General features: G+C 51.1%; 2 protein-coding genes across 4 annotated transcripts in view; one reads left to right on the top strand and one right to left on the bottom strand.

Moving 5' to 3' along the window:
• Positions 1–23979, top strand: part of XNDC1N (XRCC1 N-terminal domain containing 1, N-terminal like) — a gene marked incomplete at its 5' end in the record, with an annotated part of 34842 nt that extends 10863 nt beyond the window's left edge. Inside the window, 19 exon segments of the mRNA XM_082343925.1 lie at positions 1125–1197; positions 2652–2690; positions 6425–6578; positions 6580–6862; positions 6865–7209; positions 8891–9103; positions 10066–10161; positions 10163–10231; positions 11386–11505; positions 11509–11560; positions 14157–14348; positions 14441–14491; positions 14494–14584; positions 15603–15695; positions 18812–19061; positions 19420–19691; positions 19814–19892; positions 22437–22566; positions 23468–23979. Coding sequence (XP_082200051.1) covers positions 1125–1197; positions 2652–2690; positions 6425–6578; positions 6580–6862; positions 6865–7209; positions 8891–9103; positions 10066–10161; positions 10163–10231; positions 11386–11505; positions 11509–11560; positions 14157–14348; positions 14441–14491; positions 14494–14584; positions 15603–15695; positions 18812–19061; positions 19420–19691; positions 19814–19892; positions 22437–22566; positions 23468–23859 — 2994 coding nt within the window.
• Positions 23980–24479: 500 nt separating this feature from the next.
• On the bottom strand, positions 24480–27556 carry ART5 (ADP-ribosyltransferase 5). Of its 3 annotated transcripts, none has more exons than XM_082340381.1 (4): positions 27251–27552; positions 25545–26274; positions 24926–24958; positions 24480–24837 (listed from the first exon to the last, which is right to left on the bottom strand). In XM_082340381.1, the coding sequence occupies exons 1-4, from the start codon at positions 27329–27331 to the stop codon at positions 24764–24766; spliced, it is 918 nt and encodes a 305-aa protein (XP_082196507.1). In that variant the 5' UTR covers positions 27332–27552; the 3' UTR covers positions 24480–24763. The 3 variants fall into 3 exon arrangements, with proteins under 3 accessions (XP_082196507.1, XP_082196506.1, XP_082196508.1); XM_082340380.1 differs by having other exon boundaries at positions 24480–24840; positions 27251–27544; XM_082340382.1 differs by lacking the exon at positions 24926–24958 and having other exon boundaries at positions 24480–24840; positions 27251–27556.
• Between the last annotated feature and the right edge of the window lie 128 nt (positions 27557–27684).

Raw genomic sequence — 27684 nt, 5'->3', positions numbered from 1 at the left:
TTTGTCATTTCAAAGAACTGAACGAATTAGTGAAATCATGAGTGTATTATTTCATTGCAGAAATAAGGTACATTTGTTATCTATTGTTGTATAACAAACTACCCCAAAACTTAGTGGCTGAAAACAATATTATCTCACAGTTTCTCATGGTTAGGAATCCAGGTGTGACTTAACTGGGTCCTCTGGCTCTGGATCTGTCACAGGCTGCAGTCATCTCAAGGCTCAACTGGGAAGGGTCTGCTCCCTAGCTCACTCACATGGTTGTTGGTAGGATTCAGTTCCTCAAGAGCTGTTGGATTGAGGCTTTCCTCAGTTCCTTTGCCGTGAGAGCCTCTCCATAGAGCATCTCATAACATGGCAGCTTGCTTCATCAGAGTGTGCCAGCTAGAGGGCCAGAGAGAGAGTGCTAGCAAGAAAGGGGTCGGTAACCTAATCACAGAAGTGACATCCCATCACTTTTGCCATATTCTGTTCATTAGAAGCAAATTACTAAGTCCTGTCCACACTCAAGGGAGAAGCATGAATATCAGGAGGCAGGAACCAATGGGAGTCATTTCAGAAGCTACCTACCACATAAGGAAGGATGTAGGTTATCATTTTAAAAGACAGAGACTGGGGAGGGAACTAACTAAACTAACCTGTAGGGGGCACCCTACAGGCTGGGTGCTGGAGCTACAAAAGCACTTTAAAATATAGTAAATGCTATACGTAGTGCTTTATAAGTTCTGAATAACTAGACAGATGGTTGTTGCTAGCTTTTGTTACCGTTCATTTGACAGATATTAATTGCACGTCTCTATGTGCAAGGCCCTGGGCTAGGTGCCAGGGATACCACAGTAAATAAAATTGCAATGCTCCTACCCTAACAGAGAGATACTCGTCCATGTCACACAAGGAAATCTAAAACTTAAAACTGTGGTAAGTACTTCAAAGGCAAAGCATAACAGGATGACGAGATTTAGATGAGAGAATCCTGCCTCATGGGAATTTTTCATCTAAGACTTGAAGAACGAGAAAGAATTGACCAGGGAAGGGGGATAGAAAGAATATTCTCAAAATAAGGAATATCATATGTGAAGGTCCTTTTGTTAGTGAGCTAGATTTAATGAGCATTTCTAACACAGAGCCCAGACCAGACGAACAAAACACAGAGAAAGATGTGGGCAGGACGAAGAGGCCTAAAGTGCAAGCCCAAAGGTAAGTAGGTCAACCTGAAAGACCCAGATCACCTCCCCCAACCTACTGCCCTTCTGCACCTGTCCTTCCCCCACTCATGTTTCAGTTATACCAGAGAGCACCCTGGTGCCTGGGTGTTGATCTCATGGTCTGGACCTAGAAGGTAGCAGAGAAAAGATGTCCTTGCCCACATGGTGTCAGGCATGGAGCTAGGCGTGGTCCTGGAGTGAACCAGGATCTAAAGACAAGTACACTGTATCTCATGGGCTTCATTAAAATTTAAATCGTTTTCTGCTTCAAAGGACAGCATTGAGAAAATAAAAAGACAACTCACAGAATATGGGAGAAAATATTTGCATATCATATATTCAACAAGGGGCTTGTATCTAGAATATATAAGGATCTCTTAGAACTCAATCATAAAAAGATAACCTAATTTTTTAAATGGACAAAGGATCTGAATAGACTTCTCCAAAGAAGATATACACATGGCCCATAAGCACGTGAAAATATGCTCCCTATCATTAACCATCAGAGAAATGCAAATCAAAACCACAGTGATCACTTCACACCCACTGGGATGGCTGTAATCAAAAAAGACAATAACAAGCATTGGCAAAGATGGGAGAAATTGGAACCCCCATATGTTGCTGCTGAGAATGTAAAATGGTGCAGCCATCTTGGCAAACAGTTCGGCAGTTCCTCAAAAAGCTAAACATAGAGTTACCATATAACCCAGCAATCCCACTCCTAGGAATATACCCCCAAATAATTGCTAACAGATCTTCACACAAAAATGTATAGACAAATGCTCATAGCAGCATTATTCATAATAGCCAAAAAGTGGAAACCACCCAAATGTCCATCAACTGATGAATAAACAAAATGTGTGTATATCTGTGGTGGAATATTATTCAGCCATGAAAAAGGAATGAAGTACTGATGGTACAACATGGATGAACCTTGAAAATATGCTAAGTGAAATAAGTTAGTCACAAAAGACCACATGTTATATGATTCCAGAATAGACAGATCCACAGAGACAGAACGTAGATTAGTGGTTGCCAGAGTATGTGGGGATAGAGGAGTGGGGAGTGACTACGAATGGGTTCAGGGTCTCTTTTTGGGGTGATAAAAAATGTTCTGGAATTAGATAGTTGTCGTGGTTACATTGTGAATATCCTAAAACCATTGAATAATATATTTTAAAAGGATGAATTTTACGGGATATGCATTATGTCTTGATAAAAAAATAATAACAAGAAACCTGAGGACAGTGATAGAAGCTCTCTTCTCAGATGTTCAAAGGTTAAATGACTTCCCTCAAGTCTGACACATCAAGTGAGCAAACCAGGACCCCAACCCAGGGCTGCTGGCTCCACATCAACTAATCTACATTTTCACCCTGGTTTGAGGCTCCTTCAGCCCTGAGGGCCTCTTGCTAACAGCTGGTCTTTAACTATTCTTTCTCACAGGCCTGTATTCAACTCAAACTCTCGGCCAAAACAGAGGGGGCTAGCAAAGGCAGGCCAAAGAGAACACCAGCAACCCCAGGCCCGAAGCAGTGGTGTCCAGGATAGCAGACAGTGCCCCATTTGTGCAGGTAAGCTGCTCGGGCACAGGGCTGGTTGAGGGAGCACCAGGCATCCCTTGAGGGAGGAATGGGAGATCTGGGAATGCTGCCAGGAAACGTGAACTTGGACACCTGGCCTCTGTCATCTGTAGTTACGTACAAATCTGTATTGAATACCTATTCACACTGTGTCCACCAAGCCGAGGAAGGGACATCGGCCCTGTCCTCGGAGAAACATGAAACACAGCAAAATAAAACACTATCAGAGAGGGCCTAGAATTTCATTCATAACTTCTTCCTCCATGACCACATTCTGCTTCCTCTCTAAGTCTCAGTTCAAATGGTACTTATTTGCCAAGTCTTCTCTGATCTCAGATAATGTCTCCCAGCTGAGCTCCTGCAGCATTCTGATTCCCTCGGGCTTAGCACTTCTCACCCTCTGCTTTGTGTCACAGTTATTTGTGGTCCCCTAGATGCCATAGGCCATGAGGATAGGCCTGGGCTTACGTCCCTCAGCTCCTAACACAGTGTCAGGCACATAGTAGACACTCAATAAATGTGTGGTGGATTCATGACTGGATAGTATCTCTCAGGCATAAAATATTCAACCCCAGTACATTTCCTGCAAAAACAGCTGCATTTTGACAGCAGATGTTCCCTTCAGGCCACTTGGGGTGGCCTCCTGCCTGGGAGCAGGCCCAGTTTTCTCAGCTCCTTCTCTCCTCTCCCTCTCCGGCTCCTTCAGCATTGTGATGCTTCCCCAGCATGCTGCCACTTGTGGAGAGACCTCCCCACCTCCCCAGGCCTCTCCCTCCTCGTCACCATCTTCATCACCGTCTGTACTATGGGTGTCCTCCCCTGAGAGCTCACCACCCATTTCCTGGGTCCAGTGCCCTATCTGCCAGTTGCTGTTCTCAGCAGGAGAAATAGAAGAACATGTCAGCATGTGTGGGGAGGTCCTTCCGGCATGAGCCATGAAGTCCTGTGGTTTTGGCCCCCGCCGCCCTCTGTGACTGAAACTGGGCAGTGGGTCCCTTGACAGCTGAGAGGGGCTGATGAGGCCAAGCCGCCCTCTCTCCTCCCCTCCATTCATTCCCTTAGGACTCTGCCTGAGGTCACCTCTGGGCTCCCCACTCCCAGTTGTCAAGGCTTCTGTCACCATGGCACCCTACTCTCCCAAGGACAGCTCCGTCTTTCTCTTCTTTGGAACTTCTGGGGTAGAATTGGTGATCTCTCGAGGGCTTTGGGACACAGTCCAGAACGTCTTCCCCTCAGTGAGTGGTGTGCATCCTCGTGCCCATTTTCCTGAGAGGAAAACTGAGGCCCCGTGAGAAGAAAAGCACTGCCCGACAGATAAGATCCTGTGGTGTCCTGGGAAGGTGAGAGTTATTTTTGAGCATGAGACTGACCTCCAGCGTCCCCTGAGCTGAACTCTCAGAATCCTTTGGGGCTTCCCTCTCTAGGATAATCAGGTAACAGTGTTGCTGTGTGACTTTAAGCAAGTTATTTATCTTGGGCCCAGAGTCAACCCTCAGTAACAGAGAAAAAATCCCATCCTCCTGTTCAGAGTTTTATGGGGATCAGATAGGCTAATGACTAAGGAATAGGTCTCAGCTTGGCTGTGGAACCTTGGGCAAATCCCAGTCCCCATCAGTACAATGGGGCAGTTGGACCAGGGGGTCACTAAGCTCCCTTCCACCTATGTTTTTCTAAATTGTATTCCCACCTTCTAGAGCAACTATGTCCTCTCCCCTTTCCCAGATTTCATTGTGTGGCACTTAACACCAGTTCCCATGGTCTCCAGGGTACAGGGCAGAGGGGGAGCAGCTGGTCCTGGCAGAGGGAGGGCCCCAGGTGGGGTTTTGAAAGGGTAGGAAAGAGGAAGTTGGGCACAGTCAGGGGAGCAGACAGAGGAGCAGGAGATCCATCCTTCCATCCCTGCCAGTGTAGGTGGATGCAGCCGTGGACCACCTCATGGTAAGAGGTCTTCAGCTCCCCTGCCTTCCCCTATCCTGGTCCCATTTCTGGCTGTGATTAAAACAATAGATTGACCCAGAAGGGCGGCAGGGACATGCTAGCTGCCATGCAGGCGGTGGACATCACCCCGCAGGTGGGAGGAGAGCCATTGGAGGCCCAAACCTGGGCCCAGAAGAGAAGAGCAGTGAGGATGGGCTGGGGCCTGGTGGGAGAGAGAGACAAGGCAGCACTGGGGTGGGCGGAGAAATGCCGCCCAAAGCAGGAAAGGGCAGAACTGGCGGGTTGGTGGAGGAGAGCCTGGTGGGATCCTGCTACGAGGCCTGATCAGAGCTTAGGGGCTTGGGAAGAGCCCAGTTCAAAGACCCTCCTGTGTAGACGTGTCTGGACCTGTCCTTCGGGAGCTCTAGGACTTCCCGAGGGAGGAGCAGTTGGGAGAGGATGTCAACAGGATGGAAGCTGGTCCTGGGCAGATCTGTGTGCCTGCGCGGGGTTAGGCTCCCAGCACAGCCCTGTCCTGCTTCAGCCTACTCCTTCTCGGGCTGCCCACGTTTGGAACCCACTGTGTGTGTGGGTTCCTGTGAGGATGGAAGTTGTTCTGAGGGAGGGGCCCCCAGTCAGACCCAGCTCTGGCACTCTCCTAAACTGAGAATCCACACAATAAAATGGTGACTAAAAAAATTCTTTTAATCTTTGATCTTCAAATCTTCAGGAGGTGTGGAGAGTCTATGCCGCGGGCTTTTAAAGATGGAGGAAGTGGCCATAAACTAAGGAATGCAGGGAGTATAGCTCTAGAAGCCGAAAAAGAATACTCCCCTAGAGCCACCCTGCCCTGCCAACACCTTGACGTTAGCCCAATGATATGATTTAGTTCTGACTTCTAGAACCATAAGAGAATAAATGTTTGTGGTTTTAAGCTACTAAATTTTTTTAAAAAGAAAAAAATGCATTTTTCAACCAAGACCAATTTTCTAAATATTATCATCAACATTTCATACCAGTAAATGGGATATTATTTACTAACAGCTTAACAAAAATATACAAGAAGCTATTATTACGGTATGAAAGGGTATTTCTAAAATGATTGATTCCTGGAAAATACGGAAATGAGATGTATTCCCTACACAGACATAATTGGGGTGGGGGGACATTTGTATTGTCATTATACAAGATGATCACATTATATAAACCATATATACTAGAGTATATAACATTTAATGTGGAATTTAATTTCAGAGTAAAACAGATAAAAGTGGTAGCATTGTTATTTTCCTTAAAAGAGGGAAAGTATTTACTTACCTACATTCTCATATCCCACATTTGGGGGCTTTTGAAGAAGTAGAGATTCCAGAAATCCCAAAGCTACTACTAATAATTCCTCTTTGAGTTGAGAAGTAGCATGGAAGAGTAATTAGCAATACCACCTCCTCAGCCAGACTGCCTGACTGCCCACCTCGTCTAAGTGGTTTGGCATGTCTGTACGTCAGCTTCTTCTCCTGTTAAAGAGGGAATGACAGCTCCTACCTTACAGGGACATTTAAGAATTGAATGAGTTACTTACTTATGAAGGGTTTTGAAAACTACCTGTACTTAAGCACTACATAAGTGTTACCTAAAACAAAAATGGAAATTTGTGTTATTGTGTGTTTGGGATAGGAAGGCTATAATGTTGCCTGGGTATAGAGGGTTAAGGGCTTGAAGGTGGAAGGGTGAGGGAGGCCCCAAAGCAAAGGAGGTTGGAGACTCGGGGTCCCACCCTCTACTCCTTCATCCAGCCTCAGCCTAAGTGGACCAAGATCATGAACAGAAAGCTTAAGTTCCCACCTCCGCTGCTGGGTGCCATTGGACCTGGTGTAGCAGCTGCTGGAGTTGCGGGTTGAGGCCACAGACAGCGGGCCAGGCGGGCCCCTGCAGAATGTGGAGGAGGCTGAGGACCGCTCCTGGAGGGAGGCCCTCAATCTGGCCATCCGCCTGGGCCACGAGGCTATCACTGATGTGCTGTTGGCCAGTGTCAAGTTCGACTTCCGGCAGATCCACGAGGCCCTGCTGGTGGCTGTGGACACAAACCAGCTGGCAGTGGTGTGCCGCCTGCTGGCCTGGCTGGAATGGGAGAAGGGCTGCAAGGTGGACACCAGGTCTAGTCTTTCTCACTGGCCTTCTTTGACTCATCAATCGATGGCCCCCGCTTTGCCCCTGGTGTCACCCCCCTCACCCTGGCCTGCCAGAAGGACCTGTATGAGATCACCCGGCTGCTCATGGACCAGGGCCACACCATCGCCCGGCCCCACCCCGTCTCCTGTGCCTGCCTCGAGTGCAGCAACACATGCTGCTACGATCTGCTCCAGTTCTCCCTGTCCCGCATCAACACCTGCCGTGGCATTGCCAGCTGCGCCCACCTCTCACTGGCCAGCGAGGACGCCATGCTGGCTGCCTTCCAGCTCAGCTGCAAGCTCAAGCACCTTGCCCACAAGGAGCCTGAGTTTAAAGTTAGTTTCTGCTCCCTTCCCCTGCGCTCGGTGCCCCGTATCTGTCCTTCTGTCCTTCCACCGGGGCATGGTCGGGCCTGTGGTGGGTGTTCTGGGAAGAGGGAAACAACAGAAAGATGTTCTCAGGAAACCTCCATTCTGATGGGGAGCTGCAGAATTCCGCCCTGAGGGGGATCTCATTCTAATTGCAGACTGGCTGTCACTCTAGGGGCACCTAGTCTCATGGGGGTGGAACAGACCCTATCCTAGGTGTCTCCTGGGTCTGTCTGAGGGAGGAGAGAGAACATAGATTGGAAGGCAGCTGGACAGACTTAGAGATGACATTCAGTAGAACCTGTCCTTTCTGAATACCTACTGTGTGGTCACCCCTAGAGCATTGTGTGCTGGGGCCTCATGCTTGTGATCACAGCAGGGAGAGAGAGGGCAGAGAGAGGCGGACAAGACTCCTAGGATGCTCAGCTTCATTCAGGGTCTCTGTGGATGGTACCAGAGGGCTTCTAAGGAGCAGAAAAGAGGTCAGGAAGCTACAGATGTTGTGTGCAGGGCAGACTCCTTGGAAGAAGTGGGATTAATCTTGGCTACACAACCAGGTGGTTTAGCACAAGTGAAGAGGTGTGGGGAGGATATTTGAGGTAGGGATTCATTCCAAGCAAAGACTCTCGGCTAGTAAAAGTAGACGTGGGATGAGTGCAGGAACCCTGTGCAGACAGAATGCATGAAGGGGAGCCAGGGAGGCCTGGAGGCAGGGACTGGTCAGGGGCTTTGAATTCACCAGTCCAGTTCCATCCATCACTCGTCCACTGACATCCCCTCTGTGCCAGGCAGACTTGGTCCCCATGGTCAAGATTACCATTAGGTGGGGAAACAAACAAGGATATTAACAGAGTCCTAGGGCAGGATGTGACCTGTGCCAGACGAGCTCAGGGAAGAGCATGCTGCTTCTCCAGAGTCGTAGAAGGATCAGGGAATGAAGAGCCTCCACTTCACGGGTAGCAGGCAAGAGCAGCCCTTTCCAAAGGACCGTCCCTCATCCTCGTAGCAGCCCACAGAAGGAGGCAGCAGGAATGATCATCCCCACTTTCCAGGCAAGGGGGCTGCGGCTTGGATACGGGAAATACCTTACCCAGTGTGACACCACCTGAGGGACCATGCTGGGCCTCAGACCTAGCCTCCTAAAATCCTAGCCTGGATTCTCTCTGGCGTTAGGGCCCCAAGTAAAACTGAGGCTAGGATGGGTAAAGTGGAAACAAGAACTGCCCACTCGTGTCTGCAGCTCCTAAAACTGCCAGCACGGGCTCTCATATAAGGTAGGTGCTCAACAAAAGTAATTCAATGAACCCAAGAAGGCATGAAGAATAGGAGCAGAAGTGGGAAAGGAATAGGGAAGAGGAAGTACAAGGGGTGGACAAAGGTGACGGAGGGGTCTGAGTTGAAATGACTCAGCAATGAGGTAGATGCAGCAACAGAGAAGCAAAGTTGACCCAAGAAGTGCCTTGTTATAGCCAAGAGGACAGGTGGGGTGGAAGGGAAGAAAGGAATAAAGGACTCAGGGTGACACCAGCTGTGGGGAAGTGACGGCCGAGGTAGGACAGAGTCCTGGACCCACTTTTGGGAGGTTGGGGGCTGACCTAATGGGGCTGGGCCCCCAGGGTGGCAAGCACACACGGACTTCTCCCTACAGCCCGAGTACATTGCCCTGGAGTCGCTGAGCCAGGACTACAGCTTTGAACTGCTGGGCGTGTGCCGGCACCAGAGCGAGGTCACTGTGGTGCTCAATGACCTGGGCAAGGACAGCAAGACTGAGCCCGAGGCCGAGGGTCTGGGCCAGGCCTTTGAGGAAGGCATCCCCAACCTGGCGAGGCTGCGACTGGCCATCACCTATAACCAGAAGCGGGTCAGCTGGGCCCTACCCACCCCCTCCTCCCCCCGCCCTGCCCTGACCCCCTTGCCCCGCCACCTCTGCGTAGTCCCCGCTCCAACCCTAAGCAAGTCCTTTCCCTGCCCTCAGGACCCCTCTTAGATCTTCACTCTGAGCACCCTTCTATCTAGGCCCTTGATCCTGTGGGTCTCCCACCCGCCTTTCTTACCTTCAGTCTAAGTCCCTAACCTCTCCCCAGCCCTTGGAAGTCCCATTACCCACCCAGACCCCACCTTCAGAACAGACTTCTGGGTCTTACCCTCAGCTCAGCCTCTGGCCTGCTGAGTAGGTTTGGTGTGGTCTTTTTCTGTTGTTAGACTTCGGTATCTCACTCTATTCAGCAAGATTAGACTACATCTCTCAGGGCTTAAGTGTCAAGTGATTCCATGGTTCCCCATTGCATTAGATGCCTGCCCCCTAAGCCTAAGACATGCTCTTCTTCTAGCCTCCCCCACCCCTTACTCCTCCCTCTCACCTACCCTAGATATCCTAACCCACCAGGAGCTTAACCAAAAACCTTCCTTCACAATGGCTCCCCAAGACACCAAAGCCCACTTTCCCTGCTCCTCCCTCCTCAAGACCATGCAGGCTGGTGCCTCACATCTCTAAGAAGACAAGGAATCCTGAGGGTTCTGGGACTGGGTACCCAGTTGCACCCACCACTGCCTGACTTAGATTCAAGAATGCAGGATCTGGAGAGTCCAGGAAAATCTTTGAATTCAACTTCTTCATAGACTAGGAAACCAAGTCCCAAAGAGGGGTGGGGTCTTCCCAAGGTCACATGGCAAGTGGGTTGCCTCTCTTCTGAGCTGGCTGGCCTGGGAAGAAATAAAACATGGTTCAATCTCTATGGTAGGGAACTCAGTGCACCCAACTGGCTCCCCTTCCTCTTCCCTGGCTAGTGGCCACCCCCTCTCCTCACTCCCATCTCTGCTTAGTTCGTAGCACCCCCCATCTGCCAGCAGGTCCTGTCCTCCATCTGGTGTTGGAACCTGGCTGGCTGGCGTGGAAGCACCACTACCTGGAAGCTCTTTGGTCGCCTTCCTCATCTTCCTCACCACGCCCTTCCTCTGCCTTGGCCACTGGCTGGCGCCCAAGTCCCGGGTACTAAGAATAGAAGTAATGATAACTGTCACTTATTGAGCACTTGTTTTATGCCAGGCCCTGGGCCGGGCACTTTGGGAATGTTCCCATTAGGTAATTTGAGGTGGTCCTGGAAGGTAGGCATTGCACCTGGATTTTACAGTGGAGACACAAGGAACAGAATGCTCTTTTGTCCACAGTAAATAGCAGAGTCAGGATTGAAACTGAGGTCTCTCTGCCTCCAAAGCCTGAGTCCTGTATACAGCCCTATAATCTCCTAGAGACTCTGCCCCAACCTACAAATTCTTTGGGAGCCCTTGTGGACCCAGATATTTCTATTCCTTCACCCAACAAATATTTCCTTGAGACCCTACTATGAACCAGGCATCGTGCCTGGTGCTGGGGATATAATAAAGAGCAAGCCAGGTACCTGTAAATCAAGTGAGGAATAGGGTGAGCAGTGCTCCAGGAAGCAGGAACAGCATGTCCATCAACGGCCCAGGGAGGGAGAATGCAAACTATTAGAGAGACTGAGAGGAATTCTGTGCAGCTAAAGCATAAGTGCAAATGGCGAGTGGTGGGAAGTAAGCAGGGGCCCGGGTCCCACAGAGCCTTATGCAATGATGGGAGCCACTGGAAGACTGTAATGAGCTGAGAGATCCTATTAGTTTTGTGTTTTAGAAAGCTCTCTCTCCTAGTGGTGTAAAGGATGGATTGGGGGAGGGGCGGGAGTTAGGGAGACTGTCAGAGTGTATGAGAGGATGTAGAGATGCCTTTAAGCTTCCTGGTCTGGGTGGCTGGGACGTTTTCTAAGATGGGGAAACAGGAGGAAGAGGAGAAGGAACAAGTTTGGGATCAAAAGTGATGAATTTATTTTTAACATGGTTGTGATTGAAGAGCCCGTGGGACCCTCCAGGGAAAGTTACTTTATCTCTGTGATCCTCAGTTCCTTAGCTAAAAAATGGGAATAACGATACCCACCTCATACGGTTGTGAGGGAAAAAATAGATATGAAAGGGGAAGGCCTAATATACAGTACATTCTTGATAAATGTCTGAATAAGTGAGTGAATGAGAGGAGGAAACACGTGGCGGCTGAGCATCCCGGAAGTTATCCAGGGTGGGGAGAGATTTGAACAGGACTCTGAGAGCCCTGCTCTCCTTCCTTCCCCCGAGCTGGGCCGCCTGATGAAGATCCCGGTGCTGAAGTTCCTGCTGCACTCGGCCTCCTATCTGTGGTTCCGCATCTTCCTGCTGGGAGAGTCCCTGGTCATGGAGACGCAGCTGAGTACCTTCTGAGGCCGCAGCCAGAGTGTCTGGGAGACTTCACTACACATGGTTTGGGTTGCAGGTACATGTGTGGGGCCTTTTATTTGTGGCAGACCCCCTTGGGGGCCCCCTCACTTTTCTTCACAGTAAGCACCCCCATGGAGGGGGGCTGCCCCTGTAGATGCTCCCTGAACATATAACCAGACCCCTCCGGGCTCTAGTCCACCAAGGGTTTCCCCTTCACCTCTAATCAGGGGACCTAGCCCTGTGATAGGCCCCCTGAGCAAGGACCCCATTCTTCCCCTACCCTGGCATCAGTCTCTACCCATTCTGGATGTTCATATCCTCTCACAAATAAGACACTGGTCCACTGTGTCCGGTGGGAGATTACCTTGGTGTAATGGTAGCCAGCAAGTACACCACCAGGCAATCTATCCCAAAGGTCATGGAACAGAAAGGCTCACAGACCAAATTAAGATGCTTGAATCATACAGTTTATTAAACCCATAAATGGTGTACTTATGATGGTGGTGTTTCGAGGACCAGAGTTGAGGTTTGAGCAGAGGATACAACAGCCGGAAGCAGCCTGGCCCCAACACTTGATTGGTAGGAGAAACACAGGGGCAAGTATGTCTGACCACAGCTGTAGCTTACTAACCATCCTGGTGAACAGCTGTGACTTTTCTTCGCAATTTTTGGGCAGAGGACATGTGAGACCAGAATGGGTATCACCAGTGGGTAGCTGATTTAAGATCTGATGAATCCTAAGGGCCTCATCTGCCTCGTGTATATTCAGTGTATCATTAATATTTAGTGTCTACCCTAAATATTCTACATATGTTCACACACATATGCTCTACTTGATTTGTCCAACATGTCACCCGGATAACTAACTTATATATGCTTAATGCATAAGTTCCAGCCATTCCATTGGTGTTCTTTGCTTCTATAGCAGAATTGAGTATTCTCAAACAATTCAGCAAATGCAGTTGACAGTAACCTCCAGAGCTCTACCGAGCATTTGGCTGGTCAGCTCAGCAGCTGGACTGGGGGTCCCTTCCTCATCTGTCTTCCCTTTACTTATCTCTAGCTTGGTTAGCAAACTCCCAAGACACCAGTAGACTAAGTCCGCTACTCCACCCTGTACCAAGGCAGTCGGTAAGGCCTGAAAGAATATTTGGCCAAGAAACTCTGGGGAAGAAAACAAGAGCCATGTAAGAGGAAAAGTTTCTCATCCAGTTATTTACTAAACATTATTGACCTGTATTGGGTGCAGATGAAACCAATACAGTTCCTGCCCACGGGGGAGGAAGTCTTAAGAAACAACACTCCTCGTTTCTTCATGCAATAAACACTTGCTGCTGCCCTACTGTGAGTGAAGCCCTGAGAACACACAGATAAACTAAATAGGGTTCCTTCTACACATTCAACGTATATAAATAAACATCCACCCTCTGCTGCCGTGGGAACGGATGCAGTTCTCACTTCGCCCTGCACTGCTTGTCTCCAGGCCCGCGCACGTTCTCTTTCCCCACAGCCCTCTCCCCGTCCACGCTGCGCCTTCACCTGGCTGGCTCCTACTCCTCCGTCAGGTCTCAGCTCAATCGTCACTTTCTGGGGGAAGTGAAGCTTTCCCTGGTCCCCAAATCAGGGTGAGGATCTGTTCCTAAACATTCTCACAACAGCCTCTGTTCCCCCGTTTTCCACCTTAGCAGTTACCGCACTGGCTTGTAACGACTTGGCTACGTGCCCGCCTCCCTCACTCGGTTATGAACCCGGGGAGGCCAGGGACTGTATTTGTCTTATTCACCACAGGATCCCACTGGCACATGGTAGCAGCTTAATCAGTTTTTATTCAATAGTAACTACTGGGCCTTCTTCTGGGCACCGGGGGCAAGGAGGTGAATAGGCCATGGTCCCTGCCCTTGAGGGGTTCAAAGTTCAGGGGAGGGGACGGGGGCAGACCCAGGAAGAGATATCCTTCAGTGCCCCATGACGATGGTATCACAGAGGGCTGAAGAGAGCTGTGAGAACTCACTCCCCCGGTTAGGGAAGGCTTCACAGAGGAGGTAAGATTTGTCCTGGGCCAGAAGGTGAGCTTGCCTTCAAAAGGGTGTGGAAGGGCTTTCTAGGTGGACAGAACCATGAGTGAAAAAGCACTTGCTTGTACCCAGGGAATGGAGAAGGGTACGACGTGGCAGGGTCACCTGGCTAATGGGGTCCAGCTCCCAAGACCCTCCATCCCCAGGTCAGGCCCTGGGCCCCGGGCTGATAATGAGCAGGTTGATAATTTGGAGCCCCTTCAAATCAATATTCTTTAAATAGTTGTCCAATATATATTTGGTGGAGGGAAGGGAGAAGCAGATTTCAATCATTCCCTCCCAATAACCAGCTTCTTCAGGTGTTACTCACTTTCTGAGTTTATCAGCCAACTGGGATCAGTGGCACAGGCTCCGTGGCAGCTGAGTCTGCATCAGCCAGGAGTTCTTTTTATTTTCACGTAAGATCTCTGTACTTAAGCAGACTAAACGTCTACATTTTATCCATTTCATGCCTTTGATATTTTAGTTCTCCCACCCCATGGATAGTTTCCCCCCACCAACCATACCTGCAGCCCAGCTCTGACCTGGACGGAGGAGGTGCCTCACCCTCTCCTGGCTCCCTACCACCTCCTTCAGGCTTCCTGTGGTTTGAGTGTAAGGAAGTGTGGATCGAGGGCCTGTGCAGTTACCTCCCAGACTGGTGGAACATCCTGGACACGGTCGCCTTGTCCCTGTACCTGGCGGCCTTCGCGCTCCTGGCCGGGCTGGCCCACAGGCACTGCCGGGATGCCCCAGACGGGGCTGCCTGCCGCTACTTCACCTTGGCTGGTGAGTGCCTCCCAGCTCAGCCCTGAGTCCCCCAGTCCCCTCTCTTCCTTGGTTCTCGGCCTCAGCCCCCCAACCCCGTTCCACCTGCACAGAGCGGAGCGAGTGGCGCACACAGGACCACCAGTTCCTGGCTGAGGTGCTCTTTGCTTCACCCGCCTGGCCTACATCCTGCCGGCCCACAAGTCGCTGGGCACCCTGCAGATTTCCATTGGCAGGATGATCGATGACATGATCCGGTGCGTACTGCCCCTGCTCAGAGCATCCTCCCCTCCGATGGACCCCACCTGACCTCCTTCTGAAGCTCCCCAGCTCTAGTTAGGGCAGGGATTCTATCCTGGGTTGCTTGTACAGGCTCCAGAGACCTCGGAAACCCTGAAACTACAGGCAAATTTTCGGATGTAAATGTAAAGGTACATTTCTCTGCAGAGAGGGTCTATAACTTTCATCTAATTCTCAAAGAGGCCCATGACTCCAAAGATCAGGAACCACCAATAGCAGAAAGAGCCCTTGGCTGGCATTCCAGTCCCAGTTCCTTTGCTGTCTCCATGGCCCTCGCTGGGGCTCAGTTTTCCCATCTTTGTGGTGAGGCACTGGACTCAGGGGTCCCTTTGGATGGTTTCCACTGTACAACTCCTCTTGGAACTCATGGAATTATCTGGTCTTCCTGGTAATTATCATCTAATCATTTACAGCCTACCTGGCCTTTCACCCTAATCAGAGCTCATTGTTCGTGCCCGCTTCCGTGGGAAAGCCCTGCCTGAGGTGGGATAGGTGTGGGTGCCCTTGATGGGAAAAGCCCTGGTTACATCTGTGAACCTCTTCAGCTCAGCTCAGCCTGGAGAACTTGCCATCCCACCCCTGAGACTCTGCTAGCCTTCCGTGTTGCCAGCCAGCTCAGCTCACATGTGGCTTTAACTCCACTGGTGATAAATCCTGTCCAGTAGGACTCTGTGACTCTCCCTCATCCCTGTACCACATCTCAGCATCTTGGTCCCTCCCTGGGAGCCTGGCCCATCCCCAGCTTTGACTGTTTCAACCTAGAATCCTTTATTCTGGAGGGAGAGCTTCTGCTTCAGCACGCTTTAAATCCCTTCTCATTTCCCACCCCCTAATTTCTCTCAATAATAACCACACTGAATCCTTGTCAAGTAGAGGCTGAGACTGGGAGCCATCACCCCCATCTCTTTTCCCAGAGCCTGACTTTTCCCAGGGAAGAGACCTACTCTGACCCTCCCCCATCCCACCCCCTGCCAGGTTCATGTTCATCCTCACGATTATCCTGACCGCCTTCCTCTGCGGCCTCAAAAACGTCTACGTGCCTTACCAGGAGACAGAGCAGCTGGGCAAGTACTCAGGGGCAGAGGCAGGATGGGCAGGTGGGATTCTGGGACCGTGAACTTGGAGCTTAGTAATCACCTCTTCCTCATGATCAGATTCAACTTAAGCAATTTTGGCAAGAACGCAACCTAATTGATGATGTGTACTTTCCATCATATCCCATCAGGAGGCTCACGACGTCAGTTTAGCCCATTGGTGAGGCCCATTGGTCTAGCAAACCTCTCCACTGAAAAGGAGATACCCTTGTGGTAACGAAGAGAGATGTTGAGATTGTGTGACTAGACCACTTTCTTTCAACTTTGCTCTGAGTGGATTTAGCATCCACAGGTGATTTTTGTTTAATTAATTAATTAATTTTTGCCTGCGTTGGGTCTTCATTGTGGCGCGCAGGCTTCTCATTGCGGTGGCTTCTCTTGTTGCAGGGCTCAGGCTCTAGGCGCGCGGGCTTCAGTAGTTGTGGCACACAGGGTTAGTTGCTCTGCGGCATGTGGGATCTTCCTGGACCAGGAATCGAACCCATGTGCCCTGCACTGGCAGACGGACTCTTAACCACTGCGCCACCAGGGAAGTCCCTCTACAGATGATTTTTACCTGCATCAGTTGCTGTAACAGTGGCTTCAAGATGCTGATTTTCTATTGCTGTCATTCCCTGTACATTTCTTTGTTGGCATTCTTCCATAAAGAAGTGCCTCCTTCTCCACTCTTTTTGAATATCACTATGGATTCAAAGATTTTTAAAAAATATAATAATCCATTACAGTCATTATTCTTTTTTTGAAATTAATTAATTTGTTTTTATATTTGGCTGTGTTGGGTCTTCATTGCTGTGCGTGGACTTTCCCCAGTTGCGGTGACTGGGGGCTACTCTTCGTTGCAGTGTGCGGACCTCTCATTGTCGTGGCTTCTCTTGTTGCAGAGCACGGGCTCTAGGCGTGCGGGCTTCAGTAGTTGTGGCTCGCGGGCTCAGTAGTTGTGGCTCGTGGGCTCTAGAACACAGGTTCAGTAGTTGTGGCGCATGGGCTTAGTTGCTCCGCGGCATGTGGGATCTTCCCAGGCCAGGGTTCGAACCCGTGTCCCCTGCGTTGGCAGGCGGATTCTTAACCACTGCGCCGCCAGGGAAGCCCCATTATTCTTTTTGATACTCAATTCTCCCTAAATATGGCCAATAACTAATTCCTTGTTCATTCACTCACTCATTCATTGTTCATTCATTCATTCATTCACTCACTTTTTAAATTCATTCACTTTCTTAGTCATTCATTCATTGCTGTTTGAGTTCACACCCATTTATGACACCTTCTTTGTAGTAGGTCCTGTCCCTGGCACTGGAAGCACAGACAGAAGTGAACCAGACCCAGTCTCCTGGAGAAGATAGCCATGTGCACAAATAAGCTCAGTTTGAGACGATGAGTGCTGTGAGGAAGGAGGGCTTATGTTGAGGGTAACCAGAAGGGAAAGCCCCTTCCTCTGTCTTGATGATCAGGGAAGACTTCATAGAGAAGGGAACTCTGGATTCCACCTACAAAGGTTGTGAACTTCAGAGAAGGTACAGGGCATTCTGGGCAGAAGGGGGCACATACCAAGGCAAGGAGGTATGTTTGGAGAATAGCAAGACTTCCTCCATGGTTGGTGCATGGAGGGGATTTTGAGAGCAGAGGCTGGAGAGGGTAGAGGGGCCAGGTCACAGAGCTCATGAAGGTCCTGCTGAGAAGCCTGGCTTGCCCAGCAGACCAGGGAGCTCCGGATGGCCTCCCAAGCAATCGTTCAATCATGAATTCTTCCTGAGTGCAACTACATGATGGTTTTATTGTTGAACCTGAAGGACCCATGGTTGGGCCTGTGGATGTTGGTCAAGTCTTTCTCATGGTTCCAAAGTAAATGGAGGCTTTATTCAGACCAATCCTCTTACCAAGAATCCTTGTTCACATCCTGGCTTCAAGATATTGAGGAAGTCTGCTGACACAGTTTAAATCATGAATCTTAGTGCCAGGGACAGGAACTAGTCCTTCCAGCCTGCTTCATGGGTCCTGGTGTCATTCCACAGTAGCACAGGCAGGCTGAGCCCTCCTTCTCATTTATGGGAGACAGCTAATTAAGTCAAAAGTATTTTTGCTAAAAACCTCAGGTACGTTGCATGGTGGGCATTTGGACTGAGAGTAGTTAGGAGCATTTAAAGTTTGACAAGCAGAAGTACAGCACATCAGATCAGCATTTAGAAAGAACACCTTCAGTGCAGTGTGGAGGATGGAAGGACGAGAGAGGGACTGGGGCCAGAGACCCGCTGTGGAGACTGTTGCAGTCATCTAGGCTTGAACTGGAGCAGCATGGGTGGCTGCTTCTGTGGTCCAACCACCATCCTCTCTCACCCAGACCATGGCAACAGCTTCTTGACTGGTCTCCGTGCCCTCACTCTCTCATCTGCTTCTCTTCCACTCTCCTCACAGCAGCCAGTATGATCTTATCAAAAATAATTCAGGGGTCACCCCTCTGCTTAGAATTCTTCATAGCTTCCTAAGGCTCCTAGGCCATAGTGAGGATCTTTGTTTTTATCCTACAGGGCCCTGCATGACCTGGTTGGTCCCTGTTTCCCTCTCATGAGCCTCTTTCTCCTTTGCCCTCTGAGACGAGCTATGCTGGCCGTCTCTCAGTTCCTCAAATGCCCCCCACACTCCGCTACCTTGGGCACACTTCACATCTCCTTCCCTTCCCCCTGGTTGATTCCCACAACCTTCAGAGCTCAGCCTGAATGTTTTTCAAGCAAGTTTTCCCCAGCTCCCAGACTAGGCCATAACATCCTGTGCTGCCGTGTCATAGCACTTGCCACAATTTAGGAATGTTTGTAGAGTTAGTGTCCATCTTGCCCCCGATCCCCACCCAGAACATACCGTCCTTGAAGACACGGACTGGGCTTGTCTTGTTCACGGCTGTATCCTTAGCACCTGTTCCTGGCACTGCTATATGCTCAGTAAATTCTGGCGGGAGATCAGAAATGACAAGTGGTCCAACGGGCTTTGTGGAAGCACAGCGCCTTTGCCTGGGTCCTGAGGGTGAGGAGGAGTGGGTCTGGGTGGCGTTCTGGCTCATCTCCCACCCCTCACATCCTACTCTTCGGCCCCCCATGCCAGTTTCAACGAGACCTTCCAGTTTCTGTTCTGGACCATGTTTGGCATGGAGGAGCACAGTGTGGTTGACATGCCCCAGTTTCTGGCGCCGGAATTTGTGGGCCGGGCCCTCTACGGTATCTTTACCATCGTCACGGTCATTGTGCTGCTCAACATGCTCATTGCCATGATCGCCAACTCCTTCCAGAAGATTGTGCATGAACTGAGGGTGGCTCAGGCCAGAGGGAAGAAGAGAGAAAGGAATGGAGAGGAATAGGATGCAAGGAGTGGAGACATTTGGGTTCCTGCTCTGCCTCCACTACTGCCTTGTTTTGTGACTGGGGACAAGTTTTCCTCTCTAGGCCTCATTTTCCTCATCTGTAGATTGAGGGTCTTAATGATGTTATTATTTTCTCCAGATACAAGTCTAGTGCTCTTTCCACCTTATGGTGGGGAGGAAGGATGTGTTGTGGAAAAGTAGGTGGGACCGTGAGAAGGGAGAGGGAAGGAGATGGATGGGTTAGGGTTTGTGGCTGGAGAATAGGCTGGACGGAACTGGATGTCAGAAGCATGAAAGATGGTGGGGAGGAAGAGGGGAAGGGGGGTACAGGCAGGGGAAATGTGGGTGATAGGTGGAGGTGCAGATAAGAATGGGGAGAAGAAAGAGGTTGGAGAAGAAGAGACATGAGGGCTGGGGGGAAATGGGGCAGACTGAGTGGGCAGGAGGGCTAGGCACCAAAGTGGTCCTTGTAGAGCCCCTGCCTCCTGGGCCCCAGGACGCTGCTGACGTGGAGTGGAAGTTTGCTTGCTCCAAGCTCTACCTGTCCTACTTCCGAGAGGGCCTGACACTGTCCGTGCCCTTCAACATCCTGCCCTCCCCCAAGGCTACCTTCTATCTTCTCAGGTGATAACCTCAGAGCTCTCACTCCCAACCCCCCAGCACTCAGCACCCCTACCCCAGCTCCTGCCCCAGTAGCCTAGACCCTGTCCTCTAACTAACCCCTTCCCTCCATCTCAATTTCTCAGGAGAATTTTCCTTTTCATTTGCTGTTGCTGCTCCTGCTGCAAAACCAAGAAGCCAGACTCTCCCCCAATCCCCACCTTTGTGAGTATCTCCTCTGCCTGCTGTGGGTCTTCCTCACACCGGGTCTTCAGCTGTATTGCCTATACCATCCATTTGTCTGAACACCCCTGGCTTGTCTGTCTTTCCTGGTATGTCTCCCAGAAAGCCTGCTCCCAATTCCTGCTCTCTCGTATGGCTTGCCTTTCCCTCTTCCTGGCTCTGGCCATTTCCTAAATTTCCAATCCTGTGTCACCCAGCTCGAACAGAAGTTCATGCCACCCTCCTCCCAAGCTGCCAATACCCCATAAGCTTTAGGCAAAACTTTTTGCCCTAAACAGGGTCAAGATATCGTTGAACGTTTTTCAAAGTAACGTGTTAAGCCAAGGGAAGAATGCCCCACAAACTGGAAATTAGAAGGTGGCTGAGGCCTGAGAGAGGAGGGCGGGCCTCCAAGGCACTAACTTACCTCTCATTATCTGCTCCCTAACTCAGTCTGGCTTGGCATGGGACCCCCTGCTAATTCAGATAGCATTACTGCCAGGTCTGTAGGGGGTCCTATCTGTTCCCCTTAAAACATGTTACCTGAGGGTCTCTCTAAGACAGGGCCTCCAGGTCAGCTCTGCGAGGCCACAGGCCAACTCTGAAGCTCTGAGGCCCCTGGATCCCCAGGTGAGGAAGGCCTTCCCTTATCTGATTGGTCAACAGTTTGTTTAACAAACACTTATCAAAGCACACCAATTCTGGAAATAAAGATATGCAGAACGGTGGTCCTTTGAGGTGCTGACAGTCTAGAGCATCAGAAGGAAATGGACTGTAAGTGTGCATGATGACAAACTTATGATAGAAAGAAGCACAGGGGGCTATTGGAGCAGAGAGGAGAGGCCCCAGACCCAGCCTCAGGAGTCAGGGAGCTTCCCAGAGACCTTGAGGGCAGAGTAGAATCCTGAAGGATAAACAGGAGGTTGATGGGCAGGTACGGTGGAGAAGGGAGTTCTAGGCACAGGAAATAGCATGTGCAAAAGCATGGAGAAAACATGACATTTACAAGAAACTAAATGCCAAAGGTTCCCAGTTCCCACCATCCTGGCTCCAGGCTATCCTGCATGGTACCTCTTACACCCTAATGGATCTCAAACTCCACATTCTGGAATTATCACCCTTTCCCCCTGACCACTTCCTGGCCCTGTCCAGGCTGCCAGGTGTTGTATATTTGCAGACCCCATGTCAGGGCTGCTTCCCCTCTAGGGTGCAACTCAGCATCTTCACCTGAAGTTGTATTCAATTCTCTGGGCCTGTGCTGGGAGTCACTGAGTCCTGATGGATCCCACTATACCAGCCAGCTGGGGGTCTCCCCCACCCTCCACTGAACCCCCAATGAGGTCCCACCCCTCCTCCAGCTGCCCCCCACCTCACTAGCCTGCTCTTTGGTGACCCCATCAGGTGTCTCCTCCCACCTACCCTGCACCTTAGAAAATGGCTTTTCCAAAGCTTATTCCTTATTTCATACAAGAAACATGCTTTATATACTCTGCAGCTGAAAGGACCCATCATTCTCTCTCATGCTTCTGCTGTACCATCTCTGTCAATCCTGTCTCTCCTTTTAAAATATTTAAGAAAAGGCTTTGCTTTTTTACATTATAAAAGTAAATAGGCTAGGGACTTCCCTGGTGGTCCAGTGGTTAAGACTCTGCACTTCCACTGCAGAGGACGTCGTTTTGATCCCTGGCCAGGGAAGTAAGATCCCGCAGGCCACACGGTGAGGCCAAAAAATAGAAGAAAAAAAAAAAAAAAAGTAAATAGGCTAACCATAAAATATTTAGAGAGCTAAATAAATACAGATAAATAAAAATAACTATTTCCTAAGCATTTAGAGATCCTCTACTCCATGCCAGGGAAGTACCAGCCTGGGAAGTAGGCATTATCACCATCTCCACTTTAAATCTGGAGACCTTCAGCCTGAAGAAGTTGAGTAGCTTGCTCGAGGCACACAGTGGCGAAGTGACCGAGCTGGGATTTGAGCCTGTCTTCTGAGTCCAGCACTTTGCCTACTTCACCTCTGCTCTCTCTCTCCTTTATCTGCCCCAGATGCCCGACTTGCCCTCCTGGTACTGTCCTGAGGCCTAAAACTGGACCCAGAACTAATCATTCTAATTTGCATGATGATTTCCATCTCATATGCATGAGCTGGTCCAAGGAGATGCCTCCCCACATCCCCTAGTCTCCCCTCTGCGGAATTTGAAGGACAGGGTTAACCTGCACTAACTGAACTCAAGAAAACCAAGGTTGGGTTGGTGGCAGGAGACAGCTCAACTCTGCCTTGCTCAGCATTTCTCTCCACCCACACTCTGCTTCTCCTCCTAACCCTCACCCACCTCCCACCCTGGTTCTCTTGCGCTCAGCCATTCCACCCCTTCTGGCCTCCATCCAGACTACCTTCCAGGTCTGCATGAGGGTCTAGATGTGTGGCCTTCAGGGATAGAAAAGTCTGCACAGACTTTGCCTCCACCTTTATTGCCTGGGGGAGGATGCAGTGACTAGAGAAAAGCTGGGGGTGAAGACTCTCGCCCTCCTGTCTTCCCATCCCAGTCCAATCCTGGGGCAGGGGCAGGGCCTGGGGAGGAAGAGCATGGATCCTACTGGCTTCATGTCATCAAGGCTCTGGTACAGCGCTACATAGAGACTGCGCGGCGGGAGTTTGAGGAGACCCGTTGGAAAGGTTAGTTGCTCCCCTCCAGGCCTTCCCCATTCCTGTCCCTTGCTCAGCTGGAACACCCAGCCTCACACCCCTCCAACCAGCCTGCAGTTCTCTATGTGGCCCCCCTCCAACCCACCCTTGGAAGCCACAACCTGCCCAGATTGTGTGGGCCCTTGCACTCAATTACCCTTGTATCTGTTTAGACATTTATTACACTCACTTGATTTAATCCTTCATTCCCACCTTCATTCTTGTGTTCAGTTATTCTCTCATTCACTCCCTTACCCATTCACTCATTCACCCTATTCATCATTCAACCAGGGTTCATTCCTCTGTCCCCTCTGTTCCCAGCAGGGACACATAGGAAGCTTTCAGTCTGGTGAGGAAGAGAAACCATCTCACTAGGCAGAAAGTGCTTAGAAAAAGAGACACAAATTGCAGTGGGAGCCCAAAGAAGAGAAAAAGTCTATCATTTTGAGAGGCTCATGGGAAGGTAGAAGGATAGAGTACCAGAAGCTGGAGAAAGAGGAGGTGGAATCAGAACTGGGCTCTGAGGGTGGTTATGAGCTGGACAGGTGTAGATGGGGAAGAAGGCAGAGGGGGCAGATGTACAAATCTCTACCCATTAGCAAATTTCCCATCCTTATGACTCCTGACCCCTTCTCTGGTCCATAAGACTTTCCTTCTTGGTATCTTCTAAACTCACCACCACCCCAGCCCTGCTGATGCATCTGCGCCTGACTCGGCCTGCCCACCTGACCCACATGCCATAAGCCAGTCCCTCACTTCCTCCAGTTCTCCTGCCTAGGACCCCCGGCATAAATGTCCCCTGGGGTTTTGCTGAGGGTAGAAGTGGTCCAGGGCAGGCTCATCTTCTGAGTTACCTCCCCATCACTACTGCCACGCCCCACCCTTCCCCAAGACCTGGGCAACAGACTGACAGAGCTGACCAAGACAGTATCTCGACTGCAAAGTGAGGTAGCCGGTGTGCAGCGGACTCTGGTGAAGGGAAGGCTGCGCCGGCCACCGGACGGTGCCAGCATCCTCTGTCGCTCCATCACCCAAGTGTGCAACAGCTTCCAGAACCTGGGCCCTCCCATCCCTGAGACCCCAGAGCTGACAGTGCCAGGGATTGTGGGGACCCAGGTGTCTTCAGAAACTGGGCTTCAGGACGCAGGCAGGGCCAGGACTCCAGCATCTGGAGAGTCTGGCCCCTCCTCCCCAGCTCACGTGCTAGGGCACAGGGAGCAAGAATTAGAGGGGCCTGGGGACGTGCCCCAGGAGGAAGACCTGGGAACCAAGGAGGGGTCCTGATGCAGTGGGAGGGTCCCGTCTTCTGTTGCTGAGTAGAACAGCCTAGATGGGTGAGGGTGGGGCTCAGTAGGAGCCCGTGCTGCTTTCCTTGCCTCAATAAAGCCTCTGTTCTGGATGTCAGATGCCTCCAGAGTGTGTGAGAATCTCTGTCTCTTGATGTTTTGAGATCCCCAAGCCCAAAATGAACCCTTGTGGGAGCAGGGAAGAGAGAAATGGCTTGCTCTTGGGTCCCAGATATCTGGGGCTTAGGATCCTACTTTGAGTTCCTTCAATGTTTGGTGGAAAGGGTTCTGGACTAGGAGGTAAGGGTCCTGGTTTCAGCACTACCTCTCTGACCTTCAGCAAGTTGCTTCCTTCCTTGGCTCTGCATTCCTCATCTGACAAATGGCCTAGGAAGCCATCTGTCCCCCTTCCTGCCTTCAGGGCTGTTGTGAGGAACCTCTGTCTATTAAAGCGTCTGGGTTTGCAGGTTACAGTGTGTGACAAGGGTCTGCACTGATACCATGTCTAAAAGTGATCAAAAAGTCATTCTTTTTAGCCCCTCAGTCCCTGAGTCCCATATGGCCAGAGCAGGGCAGACGGTCTAGTCTCATGGAACAAACCAATCATGAAATTTGAGGTCACCACACTGCAACACTGTTTAATCCAGTGGCTGTCACAGCACTACCCTTGCTTGTCCCCTGGAGTCCCTACCACATAGCGGGGATCCCTCCACCCTACCATGGCCTCAGATCCTCCAACATCCTGGCCGGGGAGATGGCTGCAAGGTCTGGGTCCGAAACCATGTTCTGGCTTCTCCAGGCTCTTCAAAGCCTCCCATCTTCATATGGATGTCATCATTTCCCAGGACTCCTACGTGGCAGGCACTGAACTTTCAGAGCCCAGCTCCTAAGAGCTGGAACCCCTAAGAGGCCAAGGGCAGGGTCTTCCAGGAGAGCAGAGAGAAGGCCCCCTTGGAGAGTGAGTCGGCCTGTCCTCCTGCTGGAGAGAGAAGAAAAGGTGGTGAAGGGTCAGCAGGGCCAGGGGGAGTCAAAGCAGCTGAGGGAGGGGCAGGAGGGTGACTCACTTGGCACAGACTCACAGCTCGGCCTCTTCTTTGCTGCAACAGACAGCACAGTGAGGCCTCCATGCAGACAGACCCTCACACCCCAAACTTCCCTTCTCACCAGGCCCTGGCACGGCCATTCCCAGTCTCAATCTAGCTTTCCCTTGTGCTAAATACAAACTTCTGACTTCCCTTCCTCCTTCTTCTTCCAGGAGATCTTCCCAGATTGCCTTTCCATCCCTGCTACCATCCTGGCCCCACTCTGTCCCTGCCTCAGCACTTGGGAGTAGTGCATGTGTTACACTATTACGCCCAGGGCCTCCTGAGATCTGAAGCAGCACTCCTGTCACTTTCCTCTGCTTATTGCCCCCCTTAACCAGGTTCTTTTGGTCTTTTAGACTGTACAGCAGAAGGAAACTTTCAAGGACCTTTATAGAATCATCTGAGAATATTCACAGATCCAGAAAACACTTATAGGGCCTTCTCTGAGCTGGCAAAACCTGAGTCACAGAGAAAAATAACTCCAGCTAACTTCTAGCCCTCAACTTCCCCATTAATCACGTGGGCCTCCTGAAGGCCCTGGGGACTGAAATAAACCAGGGACATCCTGCCAGTCCTGCTTCCCTCATGCATGGCTCACCACCCAGATAGGCGCAGTTAAAGTGGCTGCACATCTGATTATTGCTGGAGAGAGTCACCAGGTTCCGGGCTCCATCCTGGGAGAAACTGGTGACCAAGAAGACTTCATGCGGGGGGATCAGCACCTCACGCTCCTTGGGAAAGACAGACAGGGCCTGGATCGGGACCCCAAAGCAAGTCCTTATAGAGAAGAAGGTGGCATTACCAAATCTGCGGGCCACTGCCTCATCCAGGGAGCTGGAGGCAAACTGGCCTAAGCGGACAGAGCCCCCCAGCTCCTTGGGTTCAAATCGAATGGCGCCCATGCCTCGGAACACCACCTGCCCAGGTTCCCTGCTGCAGTCCCTACTGCCCCGCAGCAGCTGCAGGGCCCGGGTCAGGTAGAAATGCAGGGCCTTGAAGGGGAAGTGCTGCATGTAGAACTCCCTGGAGTCACCGCCTGTCCGCACAGCCTGGTTCAGCTCCCGGTATAAAGGGTTGGATGAGTTGGTGTAGACCATGACGGCGATTCCGTGCTGGGTTTTGAAGCCAGGAGGCAGGCTGAGCCCTGGCCACCTTTGCTCCCAGGCCTTCTGGGCTGTCTCCCAGGACTCCCGCAGCCTGGTATGGTTAGCCATCTCCTCCGCTAGCAGATGGACTGCCTTCTCCTCCATCTCCTCCGAGCAGCCCACATAGGCATCATCGAAGGTGTTTGGAGCCAGGCTCAGGTTCTGGATGGAAACATTCTGGGCCTATAGAGGTAAGGAAGAGAGGAGCCACACAGAAAAGTGTGTAAGCTCAGGGTACTGGGCAGAGATCCTGGTGGCAGATCAGTTCAGAAACACAGAATCTCATTTCTATGCCCAAACATCTGGGGTGTGAAATTTGGCAAGAGCTCAAGGGCTTAAATAACAGGCACTGGAGCCAGACAGACATGGGTTCAAATCCTGGCTTCACCACCTACAGGCTATGAGATCTTGGGTGAGTCTCTTAACTTTTCTGGACCTCAGGTTCTCCACCTATAAACTGAGGATACTTCCAACCTCACAGGGTTATTGTAAGGATAGCATATAGATCCTCACTTGTGTACTAACTAAGAGGGGTCATTTATCATTAGAGAGGTTCCTGCACTCAGTGGGACGTGGGGCTGGAAGACTTCCAAGCACCGTTCTGGCTCTAAGACTCAGTATGCAGGTGACATACAAACGTACGGCCAGTCTCCAATTACCTGACCCCATCCTCATCCTCAGACTCTTTCCCCCTCACACAGGTGGCTAGACACCACAGCAAGTCACTGTCAGCTCTGAGACTCTGAGTCCTCTCCTGCTCTAGAAGCCCTCATCCTCAAACCTGGGGGTGGGGATTGGGAGGAGGTCAAGCCCTGGTCTGGGAGGGGCGGCGGGAGGGCAGTACACAGGTCGCCCAAAGGAGTTTGTTAGGCTGGGCCTGTGGTGGGAGATGGGAAGTGAGAGGAGAAGGATGCAGGCAATCCCAAGGGAGGACCATAGAAGGAAGGAGGATCACAGCAGGACTGGTGGGTGGAGGTTGGGTTCTGGGAGATGGAATGGGAAGTTGGGGCTCCCTATAGGGATGGAGGTTCCTGAGAGGAAGAGGATTAAGAGGAATGGCATCCTAGAGAAGCGTCCCTGCGAAGGCTCTTTGAGGAGTCAAGCCCCGGGTCCACCCCAACTGTTCCCTTTGTGGCAGCAAATGGTTCCCCCCAGTTACCTGCCAGGGGACGTAAATGCGCATGCCGCTGAGGGTGTGGATGCCAAGGCAGCTAAGGGCGATCAACAGAGCCACCAACATTATTCCTCTGGGAGACGTGGAGAATGAGATCCCGATGAGGGTGGGACCAGCGACGGTGGAGTCTTGGCTTCGATGGGCTGGGGGACAGAGAGTTGGAGAGTTTCTTCTACGGTGTGAGGGGTCCCTGGTCTGGGACTTGGCCCGGCGGGGCGCGGGCGGTGCCCAGAGCAGCCCTAAGTGTGTGGGCGGGGCTTGGATTTTATCCTCCACCCCAGCACAACCCCAGTCTCAGCTCCCCCACCTCCCAGCTGCCCGGGTGCTCAGCGCCTTCTCCTCGGGAATGATAAAGGGAGAGCGGTAATTTGGCTCCGCTTGGAGAAGGGAGGGGACTGGGGGCCGGGGACCCACCTGGA

This window comes from Balaenoptera borealis, assembly GCF_965194805.1.
Source record: "Balaenoptera borealis genome assembly, chromosome: 11".
Classification (NCBI taxonomy): Eukaryota; Metazoa; Chordata; class Mammalia; order Artiodactyla; family Balaenopteridae; genus Balaenoptera; species Balaenoptera borealis.
Note: the sequence above shows the minus strand (reverse complement) of the source record. Positions and strands in the feature narration are given on the sequence as shown.

Coding starts and splice junctions, on each gene's coding strand:
- ART5 (XM_082340380.1), bottom strand. CDS start 27,331: ATGTTGGTGGCTCTGTTGATCGCCCTTAGCTGCCTTGGCATCCACACC. Junction 24,959..25,544: donor TAACTGCGCCTATCTGGGTG/GTGAGCCATGCA, acceptor TGTCTGTTGCAG/CAAAGAAGAGGCCGAGCTGT. Junction 24,841..24,925: donor GAGCTGTGAGTCTGTGCCAA/GTGAGTCACCCT, acceptor TTCTCTCTCCAG/CAGGAGGACAGGCCGACTCA.